The 20,132-nt window shown below is 37.9% G+C and overlaps 1 protein-coding gene across 1 annotated transcript in view; it reads right to left on the bottom strand.

Moving 5' to 3' along the window:
* Positions 1–18,570, bottom strand: part of SEMA3E (semaphorin 3E) — a 260,267-nt gene extending 241,697 nt beyond the window's left edge. The window contains exon 1 of the mRNA XM_027102736.1: positions 18,051–18,570. Coding sequence (XP_026958537.1) covers positions 18,051–18,165 — 115 coding nt within the window. The 5' untranslated portion in view covers positions 18,166–18,570. The remainder of the gene's footprint in view (positions 1–18,050) is intronic.
* Positions 18,571–20,132: the final 1,562 nt, after the last annotated feature.

Genomic DNA, 20,132 nt, shown 5'->3' with positions numbered 1-20,132 from the left:
CCATTGAAGTTTAGCTTTTCCCACATGTTTCTTGGGTAGAACGAGCACCCAGAAAAGACAGGTTGACCATAACACAACACAGTCACCCATATATTTAATAAGTTCTTACTATTTTCTAGATATTGTGATATGTGTTTGTGACATAGTGATGAATAAAATATTGCCCCTATTCCTAACGAGTTCATCCTAGTAAACTTAATAGATTAAGAGACAATTGGAATACAGTAAATAATTGTTGTAAAGTATGCATGGAGTGCTGTGGAGGTTAAAGGATGACTGCAAAAGCCTACCATGTCTAAATCGAGTCCTAAAAATGAGCAGACATTAAGAGTAAGCAGCACAGGAAGGGAGAATGGAGACAAAAGGAAAAGGCATTCTAGGAAGAAGCAATATACAAAGGTCCAGAGCAAGAAGAAGCTTGACAGGTGGCCAGAAAATCATGGAGCTCAGTATCACTGAAGATTGGAACTCAAAAAAGATGCAAAGCAAAAAGGGGAAAAATAAACAGGGTTCACATCGCAAAAAGCCTAGTGTACCATGCCAAGAGGAGTGTGTTTTCTCTAAAACTCCATGTCTATTCTTCCATTAAATATTTACTGGGGGGAGTTGAAATGAGTAAGATTTGCATTTTTAATGATCACTCTACTTGTAGTATGAAGAGTAGATTGGATTGACAATAAGATATCAGTCAGGAGGCTACTGTAATAAAGCAGATGGACCATAAAAACAGTAGTGGGACCAGGCATATAAATTGATTGAATATATAGTGTTCTTTGAACTCAATGACCACCTGACTCAACGCTATTCTTAGAGTCATTCTTCCTCTACATTCAAAATTACAAAAAAGTGTAAACAGGTCATAAACTAATACAGTGATATAGGAAAAGAGCATTTGATAAAGTTAATCCTATAACAAGAACAGAACAAGTTTAGTTAAAATGTATATATATATATACATATATATATATATATACACACACACACATATATATAGGTTTTTTAAAATTTAATTTTAATGATGCTTATTTTTAACATATAAAGTCTTCTGCAGAATTATTTTTCCAGAGCTTACCATTTGACTTACAAGGAGTTAATGAAAAACATTATTCTGAAAAATCATATGCCTCGTTTTTCAAATTACAGGACATTCTACAAACACCCAGAGAGACTGGCAAATCTACAAAATGACAGCAAATTAAAGTTACAAAATTAAGCAATCACAGCTATGATGGTATTTTAATTCTGCCATTCTGTTGTGGTGACCATTCCAGATTCTTTTTAAATAAAAATTGTTAAGACATTTAAAAGTCTCCTGTTTATTTTAGCAGTGAAGAAAGACTGTTTTATTTTTTCATATTAAGGAATTTCAAAGGAACCTTTCATTTACTATAATTATACAAATTATTTTATATTTATAAAGAAAATCAGCAATTACATTTATTGGTCTACACCAACCTTGAAAGCCAAAAGCATACATTTTATATATTCTAATTTAAAAATTGTCTTTTATGTGCATTATACTTCTTCCAAATACTGACATTTTAGAACGAGCCCGCTAAATGTGTATTTTAAAATTTTAAAATACTTTAAAAGAATTTCTACAACGAATGCAACTTTCATCTCTCCTAACTAGCTAGTTTCCTAAAGACAATAAATGTGCACACGGATGTTAAGAAAATTAAGTGAGAACACACAACAGCAGAAATAGTCTGCAATTAGGAATGTTTCACTCCAGAGCTCATGTCCTTGTCCAGGCAGGGCACCACATGCTGTTACTCTGCTTCTGATTCACATTCTACACTGGAGAGAGTAGGAGGGAGTTTTCCTTAACTTCAACAAATAAACCACACATGTGAAATAAAGGAAAGAGCTGGCTTAGAGTCTATGTGAAAAACCCTTGGAAAAACTGACAGTCATTTCAACATAAACCAAAAGGCTGGCATATTTGTCAAATAAGCTGCTGTCAACTCAGGTGGCTTTCATAAATAAAGTCACCAGTTAGCAGCACCACAGTTCCGTGAACAAGTCGGGGATCTCTTGAGTGTTGACTGTGTGCTCGAGTTTAAGCGGGAAATTAACAAACAGGAACCTGATCAGAATGCTGATATCAGTCAGGACAATCATGGCATGAAGAATATTCACCCATGACCTAAGGGCATGAGAACTATCTTTAAACATTTGGAGGTCTGTTATGACTTATGACCTTATGGCATTAGAGGAAAGAACCAAGGCTAAAATGTGGGAGATACAGTAAGTCAGATTCGGGATTAGGTACGTAAACACTTTCTCCTTATCAGAACAGTCAAAAATGGAACAGACCTTCTTATCAGGCAGTCATTTCCCTTTCCATGAGAATGTACAAATTCAAATGAAAAAACGTGTCTGACCACCTGTCTGGATGCCACAGATACAATTAAGTCACTGAAATTCCGACCTTCAATAAAATTCTCTGATTTGGGTAAAATTCCACAAGCTTTCCTAAACTCCAGTCTTTTTCTAATTATTGATTTTGCGGGGAAGGAACATGGAATAAGATATATAAAATGCTAAGTGCTAAATACATGTCTTAATTGAGTAAGTAGAGTTATTGGATTTTCTGCATTCCAGCAATGATTCCTCCCTCCCTCCCTCCCTCCCTTTTCCTTCCTCCTCTCCTTCCCTCATTTTCTCACTCCCCTCCCTCTTGTTCCACTCTTGCTTTCATGTGCTCTCTTCTGCCCTTCTTTCCCTCTCTTTCTTTGCCTTTCTATCACTCTTCTACATGCGTTCAACTGTTCATTCATTTAATCCTTATCAAAGACAATCAATGACATAGGTGCTACTTATCATCCACCTCTTCCAGTCAGAAAAAGTGAAGTAACTTTTCCAAGATCACGTGAATAAATTAGTTTCTGCTGCATTTGTTTTCTAAATGGTGCTTAAAAGTGGAAAAAATAACAATGTGCAGAATGAATCATTTTCAGCAGCCAGGTATAAAAGAGTCACATCCAGATGAGGAAAACATTTTGGAAAAACATCATTTGCCAAGGCTTTAAAAGTTCAGCAGAAGGAAAGATTAGCAAATTAAACGAAATAATAAAGTTAGGAATGGACCCACCCAAAATTATTTAGATGCCAAAGTAAGCCAATCCCAGCTGTTATTCTTTACTCTGGCTGCCATCCTCAGCAAGAGCGGTATGGGGGAGTGTGGGCAACCGGCTGCAGTAGCAGCTGGGCCTATTTGTTAAGGGGAAAAAATCTTCAGTGAAGACAAAGGGAAATTTCAGTGGCTAGCAGTGTGAATGGAAACTTGGAGCCTAGCTGGGGGAGCCTCACAAGTGAAATGGAGCAGTGCTGTCAGCAACCAAATTATAGTATTGCACAAACCATTCACGGGGAAAGTGTTCCCTACACTACTGCCTTTGCTGGCAAGAGTTTTATTCCATCAAGAGCAAAACTTCCCAATGACAAATTTTGTCTATATTTTCTCATATTCCCGGTATTCTGGGCATTCAAAAATTAAGCAATATCACTGTTCTAACTACATAGTGGGTATAAATTAGCAGACTAAAAAGGACAAATGTCATTTCCAATCTAAAAAAAAATTGCTGTCACCTAGTTCACTAATATAGAAATGTAAATGCATAGTAAACATAATCACATATTCCAAAGCATAACTGCATATAATAAAATCCTAGTATTCTATTTATTTTACATCTCCTGACACCTAGATTATAATAGGCATCGAATGTGTTTCTGAGTGATTACTGCTTGATTTGCATGTAGACTGTCCCATTAGTATCAATTTTCTAATTTTATTTTTCATTTTTATTCTTGTTCAATTTTATTGAAGCCTTAGAGACTTCCAATTTTTTCTCCAGATATGAAAAACTCTTCTACAATCCTAAAATATGTCAGGCTTCAGTTTGGGAATACACATTTTGGAGCAAGTAAAAAACATTTGGCAAAAAAATCTGTCAAAAGCAGTGCCCAGTACATAACTTTTGTCTTATTTCTGAGAATTATAACGACAAAGATACAATTATAGTCTTTTAATTATAAGTATAATTGACTTAACTAATATTTTTCTTCTTTCTATGGTTATCTAAATATTATTGCAAGGGAATTTTGCTTTGGGGAATTACTAGGAAGTCAAAATATATTAAGGTGTTGAAGTTTAAACATATTAACTTCCCATAACTGGTACAATATAGTAATAAAATGGATATTTTGGGGTGACTCATAATGTCCATTCCAGTATTTCAAAGTCCTGTCTTTTCTTTTCCTTCATTCTGGATGAACAAAAAAGGGAGTATTCTGTGTTCCTTTACTAATGGGAAGGTGCAATTATATGGGTAGTTGAACATGCCAACCACTAAAATTCTAACATTTGACTTTGAAAAAAATATTTTTTTCTTTTTAATTTAAATTTTAAACATGGGGTGGTATGACTATTCTAAGAATACACCATATGGTTAACTCAAGTTTATGCAGACCCTTAAACTACCAGCAAACTCAATATTCTAGTACACATTCTAAGCAATTGTAAAGTATCCGTCAGATATCGTTCATCTGACCTGAAATACGTATAGCATCTATGCATTGTGATAATGTCAAAGTTGAAATTTCTTTTGCATTTCCTTTTTTTCTACTTTGCTTTTGATAAGGAAAAATTAGCTATATCAGTTTCATCAATAATGACGGAGCTATTTCAATTTTTATTTTCCATTACTTCTCCTAATGTTTTCTTTACAAAACATATAGTTTTGCCTTGCTCAAAACAATCAAAATGATCTTATTTTCTACACATTTATTTTGACAACTGGATTTAGTCTCTAAAAATAAAATAATCAAGCACCTCCCATTTCCATATTTATTTTCTCCTTAGAATAGTAAGGGGCAGTGACAAATGTGCGCTTTCTCCTGAATTAACTTTACTTATAACATTTCTGTTTATGTCCATTAACTTCCTCTTTTATGTTAGGTGTATCATATCTGATGGATTCATACGGTGCTAAAAACAAACAAACAAAAATTCAAGGATACAACATTTCAAAATATACTGTCAATTTTTATAAGGCTTATACATAATAAAATCTTTGGTAAATTTTTCATTGGTTCTTTCCCAATTAACTTGGTTTGGAAAACACCTTACATAAACTAACCATAATTATAAAACTGGTAACTATTCCTTATTCTTCTCACAATATCATTACCTACAGCTACGCTTTTAAATGATAAATTCACACAAAAAAAGGCAGCATAGTCAAATTATTTGTAAAACAACCTTCTCACAGGGATAAACTGATAAAAACAAAAAGCATTCTTGCTTTTGGTCATTTAGGGCATTCCTTAAAAACAAAGGTGAGGATAAGTTGCTATGTTTTCAAAGCCCTCCCTTTGCTTTCTGCTTTGTCACTGACTTCATGCATTAGTTGTCTCTCTTCATCGTTCATCACTCTAGACATGAATGAAATGCTACATTGGACACTGGAAGATCACAGCAGGGGCAAATGGGAAGAAAAGGTGATTGAAATGGGACATTGATCATGTAATGGCCCAGATGAACTCAAACCACTCTCTGCAAAAGCTTCACACTATCTTTCAATAAAATATGGATATTTTCTGAAAAATTTTAAAGCCGTTCTGGATTTCTCTTCATAGCTTTTGCAACAAAACCTGAAGCCAAACTAGCGCCTAACATTTTCGAGCAGGGGCAGAAGAGAAGTATTCCCATCCTTTTTCCTGATTTCTGAATGCTCCCCCAAGCTCCAACAGCTCATTTTCTGTTATCTTTTTTAGGAATCTAGTTACATGTGGCATCAGACAAAAGAATTAAGATTGGTAATACTAATGTGAAGAGACATAATGAAATTCTTTACATTAAGTGAAATAGGTAAGGTAAATTCATTAAGTACCTTAAATTGGTTAGATTCTAAGGATTCAAACAATAAAATGCAATATACTTGCCTTCAAAACTTTCAAAATCTACTCATGAATGTGCATTAATCATATATTAGTCATACAAAGAAAATGACAATTCCTTAAAGTCATATAGAAATGAAGCCAACAACATGAGTAAAGAACATTCATGATTCTATCAGTAGTAAAGCTATGAATACAATGGAATTCAGTTAATCAGATATTCAAGGCTAACTGCATTTCTAGGAGGATACAGTGCATTATATGCAGAGGGGACGGCAGTGGAAGGATGGCAGGCATGGTGGCTGGACAGCCTAAGACACATAGACAGTTTGCTTATTGCTTCTTACCGAGTCTCCTCCTATTCATCTCCAAGGCTGAGCTCTGTTTTTTTTCATTCCCAACTCTATGTTTCCATAGCACTTTGTTCTAACTTTTAGTATGTATAAAAAACATCCTGCTTTATCATGACTTGTCTCTTTTTACAACTAGACCTTAAGCTTCTGGGAGAAAGGGTTTGGGTAGAGGCACTGTGTGTGTGTGTGTGTGTGTGTGTGTGTGTATTTTAATAAACTTATTTTAGAATAGTTTTAGATTTACAGAAAAGTTGTGAAGCTAGTATAAAAAGTTTCCATATACCCAAGCCCAGTTTCCTCTATTATTAATAGTTTACATTAGTGTGGTACATTTGTCACAGTTAATGAATCAATATTGATATATTATTATTAACGAAAACCCATACTTTGTTCAGATTTCCTTAGTTTTTACCTAATATTCTTGTGCTGTTCCAGGATACCACCCAGGATACCACATTTCATTTAGAAAACTGTGTTTTTTATTCTAAAATTCCTAGCATGATGCTCAGTATCTAATACATTGAAGAAGGTCAACAAATAGTCACGGAATAAGTGAATGATTGAATGAATAAATATTAAAAAGATATAGAAACTTCTGTATCCCTTAAGGGAAAGGTTAGGATGTGTAACTGAGGAATGAAGTGCACCTAACTTCATTAGTCCAAGAAAACTTTCTGTTGAGAGATAAACGACACCTGGAATCTTACAAAATGCTTTTCCACAATCCATCAACATTAAATGTTTTCTTATCTGAACTCAATGATAGCACCATGTGTCACAATTTACACCAAGAATAATCATTAAAAACAAATTTAATTTATATGTTAAATTATTATCAATAACTATATACACTATATCTTATGTAATAGAAAAAATAATAGGTAGAGAATGGTATAATAGTTAGATATTTATGAATTTAAATATATGTATGAAGACCAAGGCTGTAATTTAAATAAATGACACCTTAGCCTGGGTAATGGATCTGAAGGGAGGAAAAAAAATGAAAACATTAATATGAAAGTGAGGCTCCTTTGTAGCATCATCCCAAACACTTAGCCCAGTGTCTCTCATGCTCGAATGTGCATTGAGAATCCCCTGCAGGGCTTGTTAAAACACAGATTCCTGGGCTTCCCTGGTGGTGCAGTGGTTGAGAGTCTGCCTGCTGATGCAGGGGACACGGGTTCGTGCCCCAGTCTGGGAAGATCCCACATGCCGTGGAGCGGCTGGGCCCGTGAGCCATGGCCGCTGAGCCTGCGCGTCCGGAGCCTGTGCTCCGCAACGGGAGAGGCCACAACAGTGAGAGGCCCGTATAACGCAAAAAACAAACAACCAACCAAAAAAAAACACACAGATTCCTGAGCCCCAGAATCACTGACTCAGTAAGCCTAACTCAGTAGCTCACAGGGGATGCTGATGCTGCCAGGACACTTTGTACAGCACTGGCTTAATCCCAGCTCAGTCTCCTCTCTGCCCCTACTCTGGACGAAGAGCAGAAGAAAATCACAAGTAGCATCATCTCCTCTGCAGTGAAATTCAACTAAGGCTCTCTTGGGTTAATTATTCAGCATTAGCTCTAGCTCTTAAAGAAATAAGCCTTTATTTTGCCATTTTGTCCATAACATGGAAGCCAAAAACAACAAGAAAAAGTTTTCTTTTTTTTTTTGTCTTTTGTTTTTTTCAGTAGATACTAAACACCCAGACTTTAGGAATGATCTGATTAAGTCACTTTATTCTGTCCACAAGGGTCTCACCAAAAAACTACTCCTTGCCCTCAAGGATCCTAAAATATAGTTAAAGACAAGTACATAACTTAGAGAATATTATAAGCCATTATAATATAATACAATATTCTACATCTCCACGGTACATTTCAATTTTCTACAACAATCACGAGATAGAAATTAGTCTCTGTGCACTCATGAGGAAAGTAAGCCTCAGAAGTTCAATGATTTAGCAAGAATAATAGACATCAAATAGGATAAGCTGTAGATTCAAATCTAGGATTTTTAAACTGTGAATCCATACATACTTTCCACTAGAACATGCTGTCTCCTAATAAAATGTTCAAAGTGTTCTGGAGAAACTAGACACACTGGGAGGTCTGGTGAAGAGAAGAAAGGAGTCCTACACTTCTAGAATTGGAAACGATCTCCGAAATCACATGGACCATAATACATTTTTGACTCAGGATTAGGAAAAAAGTAATCAGCAGGAGTGAATAGCTATGTGCAAGGCTGTCAGCACATTTCCTCTTCAGCTTTAGTTCCACAGTATATCTCGAGCTTTGAATTTAAAGCTCTCCTCGGTTCCCATCATTTCCTGAGAGGAAACTGGTCAGGAGGCAAAAGGTCACTGTCCCCAGCTGACCTTATTTTCTCCCTTTTTTATTCCCATTTTCATTGCTGTTGTTCTTTTCTGGTTCTGGAGTTAGTCCAGCCACCTAAAATCACCACTGAGACGTACCCTTAGGGATGCTACTCTTCTGCTCTATCCTGTAAACAAAACCCCTTGTCTATTCTGGTTTCAATGAGTTAAAAATCATAACTCAAAGAACACAAAGCAAAACTACATGGAAATAGACAGGTTTATATAAATACTATTCTTACACTTAACGCAAGTTTAGCCACAAAGGGGACAGGCTGGCAGGCCCTGCTCTGTCCTGCTCAGGACCCTAATTCTCCCTTCCCAGTCCCCACAGTGCCACGGTGCTGGGAACAGCAGCCTCCCACTGGAAACACAGGCTAGACAAACAGGACAAGCTGTCCAAGTGGCTAGTAAGCTATTAATTTAATATTTCATTATTTCCTAAGTCATGAATTTCAACCAAGTTTGAATGCCTAATGAACGCAGTTAAACTTCTTTTAAATTCAAAAGTCATGTCTTCTGTTCATTGAATGAGACAACAAAAGAAATGCTCAGGTAAACTGAGGACCAATAAATAGATAGCACTCACTTAAAATGTTTTAATTTCATTTTTGGCTTACGGTAGGGAAGAAATCAAAATATCTCTTTGGAAGGAAGCAAGGTGGAGACAAAAAGCGGTGGGGGCTTCCCTGGTGGCACAGTGGTTGAGAGTCCGCCTGCCGATGCAGGGGATGCGGGTTCGTGCCCAGTCCGGGAAGATCCCACATGCCGCGGAACGGCTGGGCCCGTGAGCCACAACTACTGAGCCTGCGCGTCTGGAGCCTGTGCCCCGCAATGGAAGAGGCCACAACAGTGAGAGGCCTGCGTACCGCCAAGAAAAAAAAAAAAAGAGGTGGGGTGGTGGTGACACAACACGGAGGAGAAGTTAAAGAAAGAAGTGAGAAGAGAAGAAAAGGAAGGCGTTGTAGTGATCATCCAGGAATGAGGAGAGCATCAACAAGTAGTTTTTGTTTGTTTGTTTTGCGGTACGCGGGCCTCTCACTGCTGTGGCCTCTCCTGTTGCAGAGCACAGGCTCCGGACGTGCAGGCTCAGCGGCCATGGCTCATGGGCCCAGCCGCTCCGCGGCATATGGGATCTTCCCGGACCGGGACACGAACCCGTGTCCCCTGCATCGGCAGGCGGACGGCATGTGGGACCTTCCCGGACCGGGGCACGAACCCGCGTCCCCTGCATCGGCAGGCAGACTCTCAACCACTGCACCACCAGGGAAGCCCACCAAGTAGTTTTTTTGTTTTTTTGTTTTTTTCAAAAGAAGACTGATTATAGATGAGAGAATATGGCTGACCTGTCAGGAGGGTGTCTGGAGACCCCAGCTGCTTCACACAATGCAACGCTTGAGGGGAAGGAAGGTGAATAGGCAGAGAAAGCCCCAGCCTTCCTCTTCATGTATGTTTTACCAAAGGAGCCATAAATAGTTGTTCATGATTCCTCGGTTTCCCTGGTACTCCTCACCCCACCCCTGGAATCAGACATTTCTTTAAAAAACACTGCTCTAAATCATTCTGTTTTATTCATATACCCAGTCAACGAGCATTGATTGAACACCTACTAAGGGTAAGGAACCATGCTCTGCAGCAGATACCCTACCTGTGTGTGGGTCCAGGGGAAGGCAGAATGGAAAGCTTTCTCTCAAAGCAAACAATGCATGTTGGGCTGATTGCTTACAGGACACTGTCTGGTTGAACTTTTGACAGTGTGATCTGGTCTTAGTAATATCTGTTCTATTGTGCCTTACAAAGCCAGGCCTACAATTACCCTTGTTAGTAACTTTTGTTTATTTCGTGGCTTTGGTCTCTTGTCTCCAAGGTGCCATCAGATGAAGTTCCAACTTTCCTTAAATTATCAACAAAATAATCTTACAGTAACTTACAAGCATGAGAGATACCAATATCCCTAGTTACTTCTAGTCATCTACTCCAATAAGAGCTGGATTTCATTTTTTAAAAACCTTTGCTTTCAAGTAAAAAACTGATGACTAAAGATTTTCCCTTATTGTAAGTTGTTAAATTAATAATTAACTCATGATTGTTTTTAGAATAAAAAAGGGAACCAGAGTAGGCTAATTCTCCCTGAACCTCTTCTGATGCATTGAGTAATTTACGAAAAGCTTCCTAAGGCTTAAGTATTTACCACACTAATTCGCATTATCTCATGTAATTATTTCAGGGTGTTGCAAGTTATATATTATCCCACTTTAAAGATGGGAAAATTCATACTCAGAAAATAAGTAACTTGCTCATGTCATACAGCCGGAAGCAACATTCAGATTAGGAAGGCCTCAACCAAAGTCTAGAGCTTTTAGGCTATTGATATTAGAATGTGAGAGTGTTTTGTAAAACCTGGGCCTAAACTACTTTTCTACATGTACTGTGCCAAGGCTATGAGCTAAGTCCTTGAGCAGAAAGCAGTGATGACTAAAGACAGAAGGAGAAGTGTATTTCTAAGCCCCAGAAATCAGGCAAGTCATGAACTTCTCTTTTCCTTTTCTACACTAGTTATAGAGTCAAGGTTACCAGGACAATGGGGCCTTGTGGTGGGAATATCCTGAACTAGGTATTAGACCCAAGGCGGGCTGAAAACTTCTTGAGTAATCAATTGCTTTGGCCACCACCAGGGCAACAGGAAATCAAGTTGTCAATTCCACAGACATTTCTGTTCTTGAAATCATCACATTCTTTGACAGAAAATGCTCTCCAATATCAGAGATTGTAACACTTGGTTCAAATGGGTATTAACATATCCTTTTCCTTCATAGTTCAGAAAATACAGCTGATAAAATATCTAGTCTTGTCATTATCCTTAACATGAGTACAAAGCATAATGCTTGCTTAAGCCCAAGAATTAACTAATGACATTGATCGTTTCCCTTACGCTTCAAATGTTATTTAAAACCATACCGTGAAAAAATTCTTTATTAAAATAATCATCCTTTGTACGATGTATATAATATTTCAAAGTGTCAGATGTTGTACTAAAGACAGCAACTGGCCCTGTCTATTGAAACAAAGAGAATAACTGAAACCTTTACTTTGCACCTTTTGGGAAAATGCTGTAAGCGGTATAATTTCAGTTTTGTTTTCTTTTAAATTCTCTGAGACTGAACTTACCAGAACACTTAAATACCACGGTGGCTATGTATGAAGGGGCATGCATGCACGCAAAATGCCATTTCTGGATTCCTGCAGACTGAATTCCTCTACTAAACCACAGAGGAGTCTTAGACACAAGATAAAGGAGTAAATCTTTGCACGCTCTCCCACTCAGAACTCCCCAGGATGATTCCAGTAGATATCTTTGATGAAAGAAAACTGACTCAGCAGATTGTTAACAATAATTTTCACCAGCAATGACCAATCTGATGTTTGGTGCTTTATAATGTGGTGGTAGAACTGGGGCCACCAAGTGATCTCATACCAGACAGAAAGATAGGCGGTCTCTATGAAATACCCTCGTTAAATGACAAATCTGACATGGACAGCAAAATAATATAGCAACATAAATTTTTACAAGAATATTCCATTGTGGGAGATCAGCTCGGTGCTTTGTGACCGCCTGGAGGGGTGGGATAGGGAGGGTGGGAGGGAGGGAGACGCAAGAGGGAAGAGATATGGGAACATATGTATAACTGATTCACTTTGTTATAAAGCAGAAACTAACACACTATTGTAAAGCAATTATACTCCAATAAAGATGTAAAAAAAAAAAAGAATATTCCATTGTGACAACATGACTGTTGCATGTATTTTTTAGTCAAGAACAAGTACTGGTTCTATATTATGGATAGAACACAGTCTTCACAAAACTTTTAAGAAATGATTTTATGTGACTCAATTATTTTTTGGTCCAAAATTGGCCCAGTTCATTTATTGCTTTTCCTAACTCTGACCTTCCCTCACCCTATTTCTATACTAAAGATAACTGTGTTCTCACTGTCATACTCAACGTACAGATAAGAACCAAATAATTCAGGCTTCCCTGGTGGTGCAGTGGTTAAGAATCCGCCTGCCAATGCAGGAGACACAGGCTCGAGCCCTGGTCCGGGAAGATCCCACATGCCACGGAGCAACTAAGCCCATGCGCCACAACTACTGAGCCTGCGATCTAGAGCCCGCGAGCCACAATTACTGAGCCCATGTGCCACAACTACTGAAGCCCACGCACCTAGAGCCCACGCTCCCAACAAGAGAAGCTGCCACAATAAGAAGCCTGTGCACCACAACGAAGAGAAGTCCCCGCTCGCCACAGCTAGAGAAAGCCTCCGCTCGCCGCAACCAGAGAAAAGCCCATGTGCAGAAATGAAGACCCAATGCAGCCAAAAATAAAATAAATAAATTTATTAAAAAAAACACAAAACAACCAAATAATTCATAGAACCATTCAGAAACTTTTGTGTCTCCAGATGCATTTCTGTGATGCACGAGCAATATTTCTATGTAGCAGATATAAAAATACAAAAAATAGTGTTATCTAAAATCCTTACATAGACTTCCTCTATAAAAAGTATATTCTGTGTAAATTAAACTCCACAAAACATATTGTAATTCCTTTCATGTTACCCAGTGGCTTTTTATTTTTTTAAAATATAAACTGTTTCTTAATAAATCCACCACTTAATTCTCACTGACTCCCCCTCATGGAGATCTGGGCAGTAAGGTTTGTGTTTAGCCCTGGGTCCTATCTAACTACTTTCTTTATGAATCATGCCTTATGACCAGTTTTTATTTATTAACCACACAGGGATGTGTGACTAATGTCACTATGGATAATACCTAGTTACTGGCTGAGAAACCCAAGTTATGAGCTGGTTCACGAAAAACTGGCTCAGTCACTGCCTTCATAACATTGGCCCTGGATAGTAAATAAATACCACAGCCTCCAGGATGATCATTCAAAACTTATTTATCACTGCGCTTTTCTAGAATTCTATCTCAAGTTTTTTAATGTAAACTGAAAAAAATTCTAAAATGTGTGGTGAAAAGTATGTGTAATAAACAGATATATGCACACTTCTACTGCAAAAATATTGGCCATGAATCTTGGAAAATGCGCAGATGATGTAATTATCTTCTAAGTTATTATAACTAGAGGTCAAAGGTATGGAAATGGGATTTGGAGTGAATGCAATCAGGATAAATCACACGTTTTATGCAAATTAAGACCAAGTTTTGCTGTCATCTATACTAGCATCATTCTAGGACTTATTGATATCCAAACTCAAGCCATTTCCCAAGAGTTTATGTCTTTAGGACATGATTCCTTCTAACCTTCTCATTTTCTATCAGTCTTCAGGAAACATTAATAAGATCATTTTTAGGTTATAAAGTGCTTTTACAGTATTATTGTTCCATTTTGATCCTCTCAAAAACCCAGTGAGATATACAGGGAAAATACCAGTACTACCCCTATTTTCAAATTAAGGAAACTGAGGCACAGATAATTACCATTAGTATAAGTGGAAGAATCAGAGCTGGAGTAGAGACCTCTGACTTCAAATCCGAGCTCTCTGAACTATGACAAATCTGTATTTAATTGGTTACAATATTCATATACAGATAGACTAATTAACACTCGCTATCCCACGTTCTATATGTATGGATATGTATTCAATGCTCAAATCTACATTTATAATATCAACATATTTTAGCAATGATCTTCTGCCATATTCATGCCTTTATTTAGCTATCTTTTCATCAAACATCCTGGGAGAACATCCTCTGCTTATCAGCAGGCATTCTCCTTGGCTTCTGCAATTGTGAAGTTCCTCATTGGGTCTTTGAACACCTACCCTATCTGGAACCTCCCTCGATTGAATTTCTGGGGCTTTCCACATGCATTGGGATTCCTTCTTTGACATGGGCTTTCCTCATTTGTGTTTTTCTTCTTTGAGCTCCATTATCAAGAAGGCTATTTTTGCCCCATTAATGCAGGATGGATGAAAGATAAGGAGAGAACAGACATCAACGAAGGGAAGTGGCTGAATCCACCAGGACACTTCTCCCTCTATTCTCTCTTTCCTTCATTTCTGTCATGAGGAGCATAGCTATTTTTCAAAGAAATCCTTGTAGTAGAATATTATAAATTTGTATGAATTATACCCGAACTACCCTCTTTAGGGTATTGGCTATAAATTCTTAACTGTTCATAAATTTTAACATTCTTGTCTGATATAGTTAATCTGGACTCAAATCTTGACTGAAAATTCTTATAGGGCAGGGCAGAATCTTGCCATTTTTATCTTTGTATGTTTTTATTTGTTAACCCAATTTATCTGGTACCTATAAAATGCATTAAAAGATATGCATTGCCTCAACAAGAGCAAATATTTCATCTTTTTAGCTACAAGGCCTGCCTGAAGTTAGCATATTTGCTTAATATTGGGGTGGAGTGGATATTCAGTAAGAAGAGGGAGGAATTCAATATTATCCCACTGTGGGTGGAGAGTAGTGGGGAGGAAGCTCGAAGATGCTCCGTATCTGATCCCAACTTTCTACCTTTTTTCTCTCCCTCTCTGCCTTTTCTCCCTTTGGGTCCTAATGGTCTTCTCCTCTCAAGCTGTGTTTAAGAACAAGGCTCCCCTGGTGGCGCAGTGGTTGGGGGTCCGCCTGCCGATGCAGGGGACACGGGTTTGTGCCCTGGTCTGGGAAGATCCCACATGCTGCGGAGCGGCTGGGCCCGTGAGCCATGGCCGCTGAGCCTGCGCGTCTGGAGCCTGTGCTCCGCAACGGGAGAGGCCGCAACGGTGAGAGGCCTGCATACCGCAAAAAAAAAAAAAAAAAGAACATGCCACTTCCAGAGTTAGAGAAGGAGGGAGGAGAGAGAAAAAGGGCAATTCCTGGGCTTCTTTTTTTTTCCTGAACATATTTTTATATAATTTAACTCAAGCTTTGTAAACATATGACACTGAAACTTTCTCCTCCTCTTTGGGAAGTGACACAAGGTTTGTGTTCTCCAACACCATCTTGATAGTGGAAGATATAAGAAAGATGCTTGTCCTTCTCCAATATGGCATGGACCACCGCTATGAAATGAATCCCTGGATGAATCCAGCAGGCTACCTCCAGGGAGCCTACCAGCTTTCTCCACTGGGGGTCAGGCAGCAGTGCAGAGGTGCTAGATTACTTATAAGTAGTGGCTCTTATTTTTAAGGACCATGCACTCATTTATAATACTAATCACGTAATTTACTTGCTACTAAAATTGTACCATTTTAGATATCATTTAAGATAGCAGAAGAGTATACTCTAAAATATTCTGCCCCCAGTTTTCAGACATCACTAAAATGTCCACTGAGTCTCGAGTGTAGAGAGGTGAATGTGCTGTCCGTACTGTATCAAAGGGATGGAATATCCCTGCTCAGGCAGTCCTGTGCTTCTCTTCCACTGAGTCACCTGCGGTGCAGGAGGCATTGTTGCTTCAGGTTGCATCTCCGCTGTGCTCTCTTAGCTGACTTTGCTAACTAAACTGCACAAGTGGGAACATTCTATTTTCAGGTAACTCTATACTGTCTGCATAACAGCACAATATTGCACATTTTCAGCTAGTGCCCTTAAATCAAAAGGTTAAGAAAAGCCAAAAGGAAATCTTACATGAGTTTTCTGCCTAGTGTACCCATAGCTTCTAGCAGTGGTCCTCCCACACCACTTAATAGGACTCATAAAATCAATTACAGTTATTCCTTTGACTAAGAGAGATGTGGTGGAGATAAGGCTGATGGTAACATTATGCATTAGAGTTTTGGTATGCACTGACTAAATTAGAAGCTCTCCAATGAAATATTAAAATGAGGTATCTTTGGACACATACTGATATTGAGCTATCAAAAAACAAGTATCCTAGTAATGAGGTATAAAAGATTGATACCACGCATAGCAGAATGGCAGCTTGCCCAAACTGGCAGCTTATCCGCTTGTCTACATAAGAAAAAGAATCCATTATTATGGGGTTTTTTCTGACATCCTTATGTGTCCATATTCCATCACATCAAATTTTTACATTTAGATATATTTGATCTTAACTTCTTAGGAATATGTATTTTGATACACACCATGATACATCTTCCCAAATCAAATGAATTATACTAATTCTAGGCACTATATTTTAAATACTTCACAAATTCAGTGTCAATATGTTTCTTAAATTTATGTTATCTACTGGGGAGTATTATAGGAAATCTATTTAAACTAAGAAAATACCCATAGATTATAGCTGTTCTAAAAATGAGAAACTTCTATAGCCCAATCTACTGATGACTGTCAATTAAAAAAAAACAACTGTGTCATAAATTCGAGCCCTCCCTTTTGGAGTAAAGATTACACTCATATTTTTAAAATACAGACTTCCTTCTACAGTGGGGACAATTTAAAAGCTTACACAATGGAAAAATGTTTTTTATGTAATTCTCACTATTCCATCTATTATCTGTCTCAGTGGTTAATGATAATAAATACTTCTTTCCTGAAAATCTATTCCAAGTTACTTATAAGTCAGCAAAGTCACTTTCTTAGAGTGTGGGTTTTGTTTGTTGTTTGTTTACAGGAAGAGTCATCAAACCTATTCATGACTGGCTTTACTGATGCAAAAGCTATCTTTTAATCATTTATGACTAAATGCTGCTTTACAAGACAGAGCTGCAGAATAAAATATTTAAGCACTCTCTGATAGATGGACCTTCAGTTAAGCACTATGAATTTACATTAAAAAGAATAGATGCTAGTAAATAGTATCTAACACTTTAATCAGTACAAATCAGTTCACAAGGATTGCTAACATTTTTTGCCACACATTAAAAAAATTTCCAATAATCAATTCAACTAGAAAGCTAATTTATAACAGTTGTTAGTCATTTTAATTACATGGTGATGACTTTGTTATCATGGGCAAGGAATCATTTTGATTCTCAGGAGTTTTCTTTTTTCCTCCTCTCATCCCCATTATGGACAGTACAAAACAGAAAACCAATTGCACCTCTATTTCTACAGTCCTTCCCCGACGTACTTGCTTCCCAAAATGCATAAATTGGTATTTAAATACCCTTTGCTAACTTGGTGGGTTCAGCCCCTCAAGGCTCTTTACTACCTGCTTCCTACCCTCTTCTGTTATGTCCGCTAGTGAGTGAACTTATTAACAAAACCTAATATTTACAAGACAAAAATAACATCTCCAAAGTTAGGCTGTGATTTTATACAATTTTCAGCTGTGGTTAAGTATGACCTATTCATTAGAGGTACTTAGAAGCTTGGGTCAGTGTTGCAATCATTATTTTCAGGTGTATGTTAAGGGTCTGGGAAGACCAAAGATCAACGTTAAATAAATGACTTTAATTTTTTTCTCATTTTTTTTTAACAAAAGGATCTGAAAAGGTGACCTACCTTTATGTGACAGGCGTAAGCGGGGGTGCGGGGTGTCAGCTGTGTGACCTCCCGTCCAGAGCTCCAGCAAGTAGCCCCACAGGAGCCAGGTGATGAGGTACCCGGCAGATGCCATGCTGCCAGCCTGCCGCCAGCGATCCTCACTTTCAGGCGGAGTGAGTTTTACTTAGGACTCCCCTCCAGGGGCAGCGTGCGAGAGAGGCTTTGTCAGAAATCGAACGCGTTGTCATCAGAAAGCACAGTTCCAAAGTGCCATTTGTCAGGCTGTATTTGGATAAGTAAAACCTGCCTTTCCCCAGGACAGTTGTTTATAAGCCGGGAGCAAGAGGACATTCCAAGGAGTGAGTCTTCAGAGCCATGTCCTGTCTAGAGCTCTCTTCAGTCACTATGCCGGTGGATTCAGGAAGAAACTGTATATTTTTTTTTTTAGTCACTTCTGCAAGCGGTTCATTCAGAAAAAACAACCACACCAGCACACCCACTGCCTTCCCCCGTGGAGCTCCTGTTCTCTTCTGGCTCGTTCTAGCCTCTCAGAAGTCAGCCTCTTGCGCTGACTTGCCAAACAGCTAGTTTTAATTCACCTTTCACCTTGCTAATTAAAAACAAGAAGTGCCATTCCCTCTAGGAGTTGCAGGATCCACCCAGCAGGGATGCCGCTCTGTCAGCGAGCTGTGTTTTCGGGGAAAGTTCAGGCAGGGTTGAGCCGCGTACTTGCTGTTTCTAGGAAGTGTTTCTGGTCCACGTGCCCTCGCCCCACCCTCCCTCCCAGTATTGTCGGCCCCGCGTCACTCAGCGACAGCAGAGAAGTTCGCATTTTGATGGGAAAGGGGAATCAGGAGGGAGAATGATACATCATAGGCTGCTTACTTAAGAATAAGTATAACAGAAGAGGATGGAGTGTCAGGAAGGGCTTTTAAATGTTCACTCATCAAGATTAACCCTTGAATAAATACAGATTCGTTTTAAACAATCTATTTGTCACCATCCAGTACCCAAACTGATTTTTTGGTGTTTCCACTGAAATTGTATTTTTTTCCACATTTTTGGCTTTTTCTATTGATTACATCTTAGAAATGTTATTTTCAACTTTTGTAAGGAAAGCGTTTTTAAGAACCTGAAAAACTGTCACCTGTGATTGTTACATAGATATGTTAAAACTAACAAATTATTTTGCAGAGGCAAATTCTTCAAATCAATTAAAAGCAAGTTCTTTTTTATAAGCAAGTCATAAATTTCATCTCAAATTTTGGAATAATTAACTTTTAAAGGTGATTTTTCTCTTCCATAAGATAACTATGGTAAACTTGAGATTCTGTATGGGACAGATCTCAGTAGACATTAGAAAACTCAGGATGTAAAATACCTTGGGATTCAACTGCTATGCACTTTCAGAGTTTATTTTCCAAGACACTATGTTTGTGTAAATAAGCTTAACACAATAGGTCAACTTTACAATCTACTTTCAATCAGTCTCAAAAACTAAACCAAACACTCTGTGGCTGTTGGCATGGAAATGAATGGTATTATTTTTAGGTACCAATAAACGTGAATGGATATTTGATTTGATAACTGAAAGTTAAATGGTCAACAAACGATTTCAACTCTAACTCTTTCTCATTCTGCATTTTACATGGTAATGATTAAGGATACCTCTTGAGAATTTTGTTTTTAAAATAATGTACTTATAACAAAAAGATTGCACAGTTTACCCTGGTGTTTTGCATCATATATAAGCAAATGTAGAGCCAGGCATCCTATACCCATTTTCCTAAACACAATACGTTCTATTACAAGCAGAGTATATTTAGCAAAATGTAAATGTCACTGGATATTATAAATAATTGGATTTCCAAGGTCTACAAAAGATAACAAACTCTAAACATTATTTAAGAGTAAAGTACCATGAAGTATGTAGATACTTTTAACCTGGGGTGGTCTCTGTAGGCGCTTGAATATTTTAAAAGCCAGTCTGATGAGCTACAGACCTAAAGGTTTTTCTAAGTGTGCTATAATATACCTTTGGAATCCTCTTTTACTTTCATCCAGAAGTGAAATAACTAGAAAGTAAATAGCAGCTTTTAT

This window comes from Aethalodelphis obliquidens, unplaced genomic scaffold (genome assembly GCF_003676395.1).
Source record: "Aethalodelphis obliquidens isolate GAN/ISIS:26980383/991018 unplaced genomic scaffold, ASM367639v1 scaffold5, whole genome shotgun sequence".
Classification (NCBI taxonomy): Eukaryota; Metazoa; Chordata; class Mammalia; order Artiodactyla; family Delphinidae; genus Aethalodelphis; species Aethalodelphis obliquidens.
This window is presented reverse-complemented; position numbering and strand designations above follow the sequence as displayed.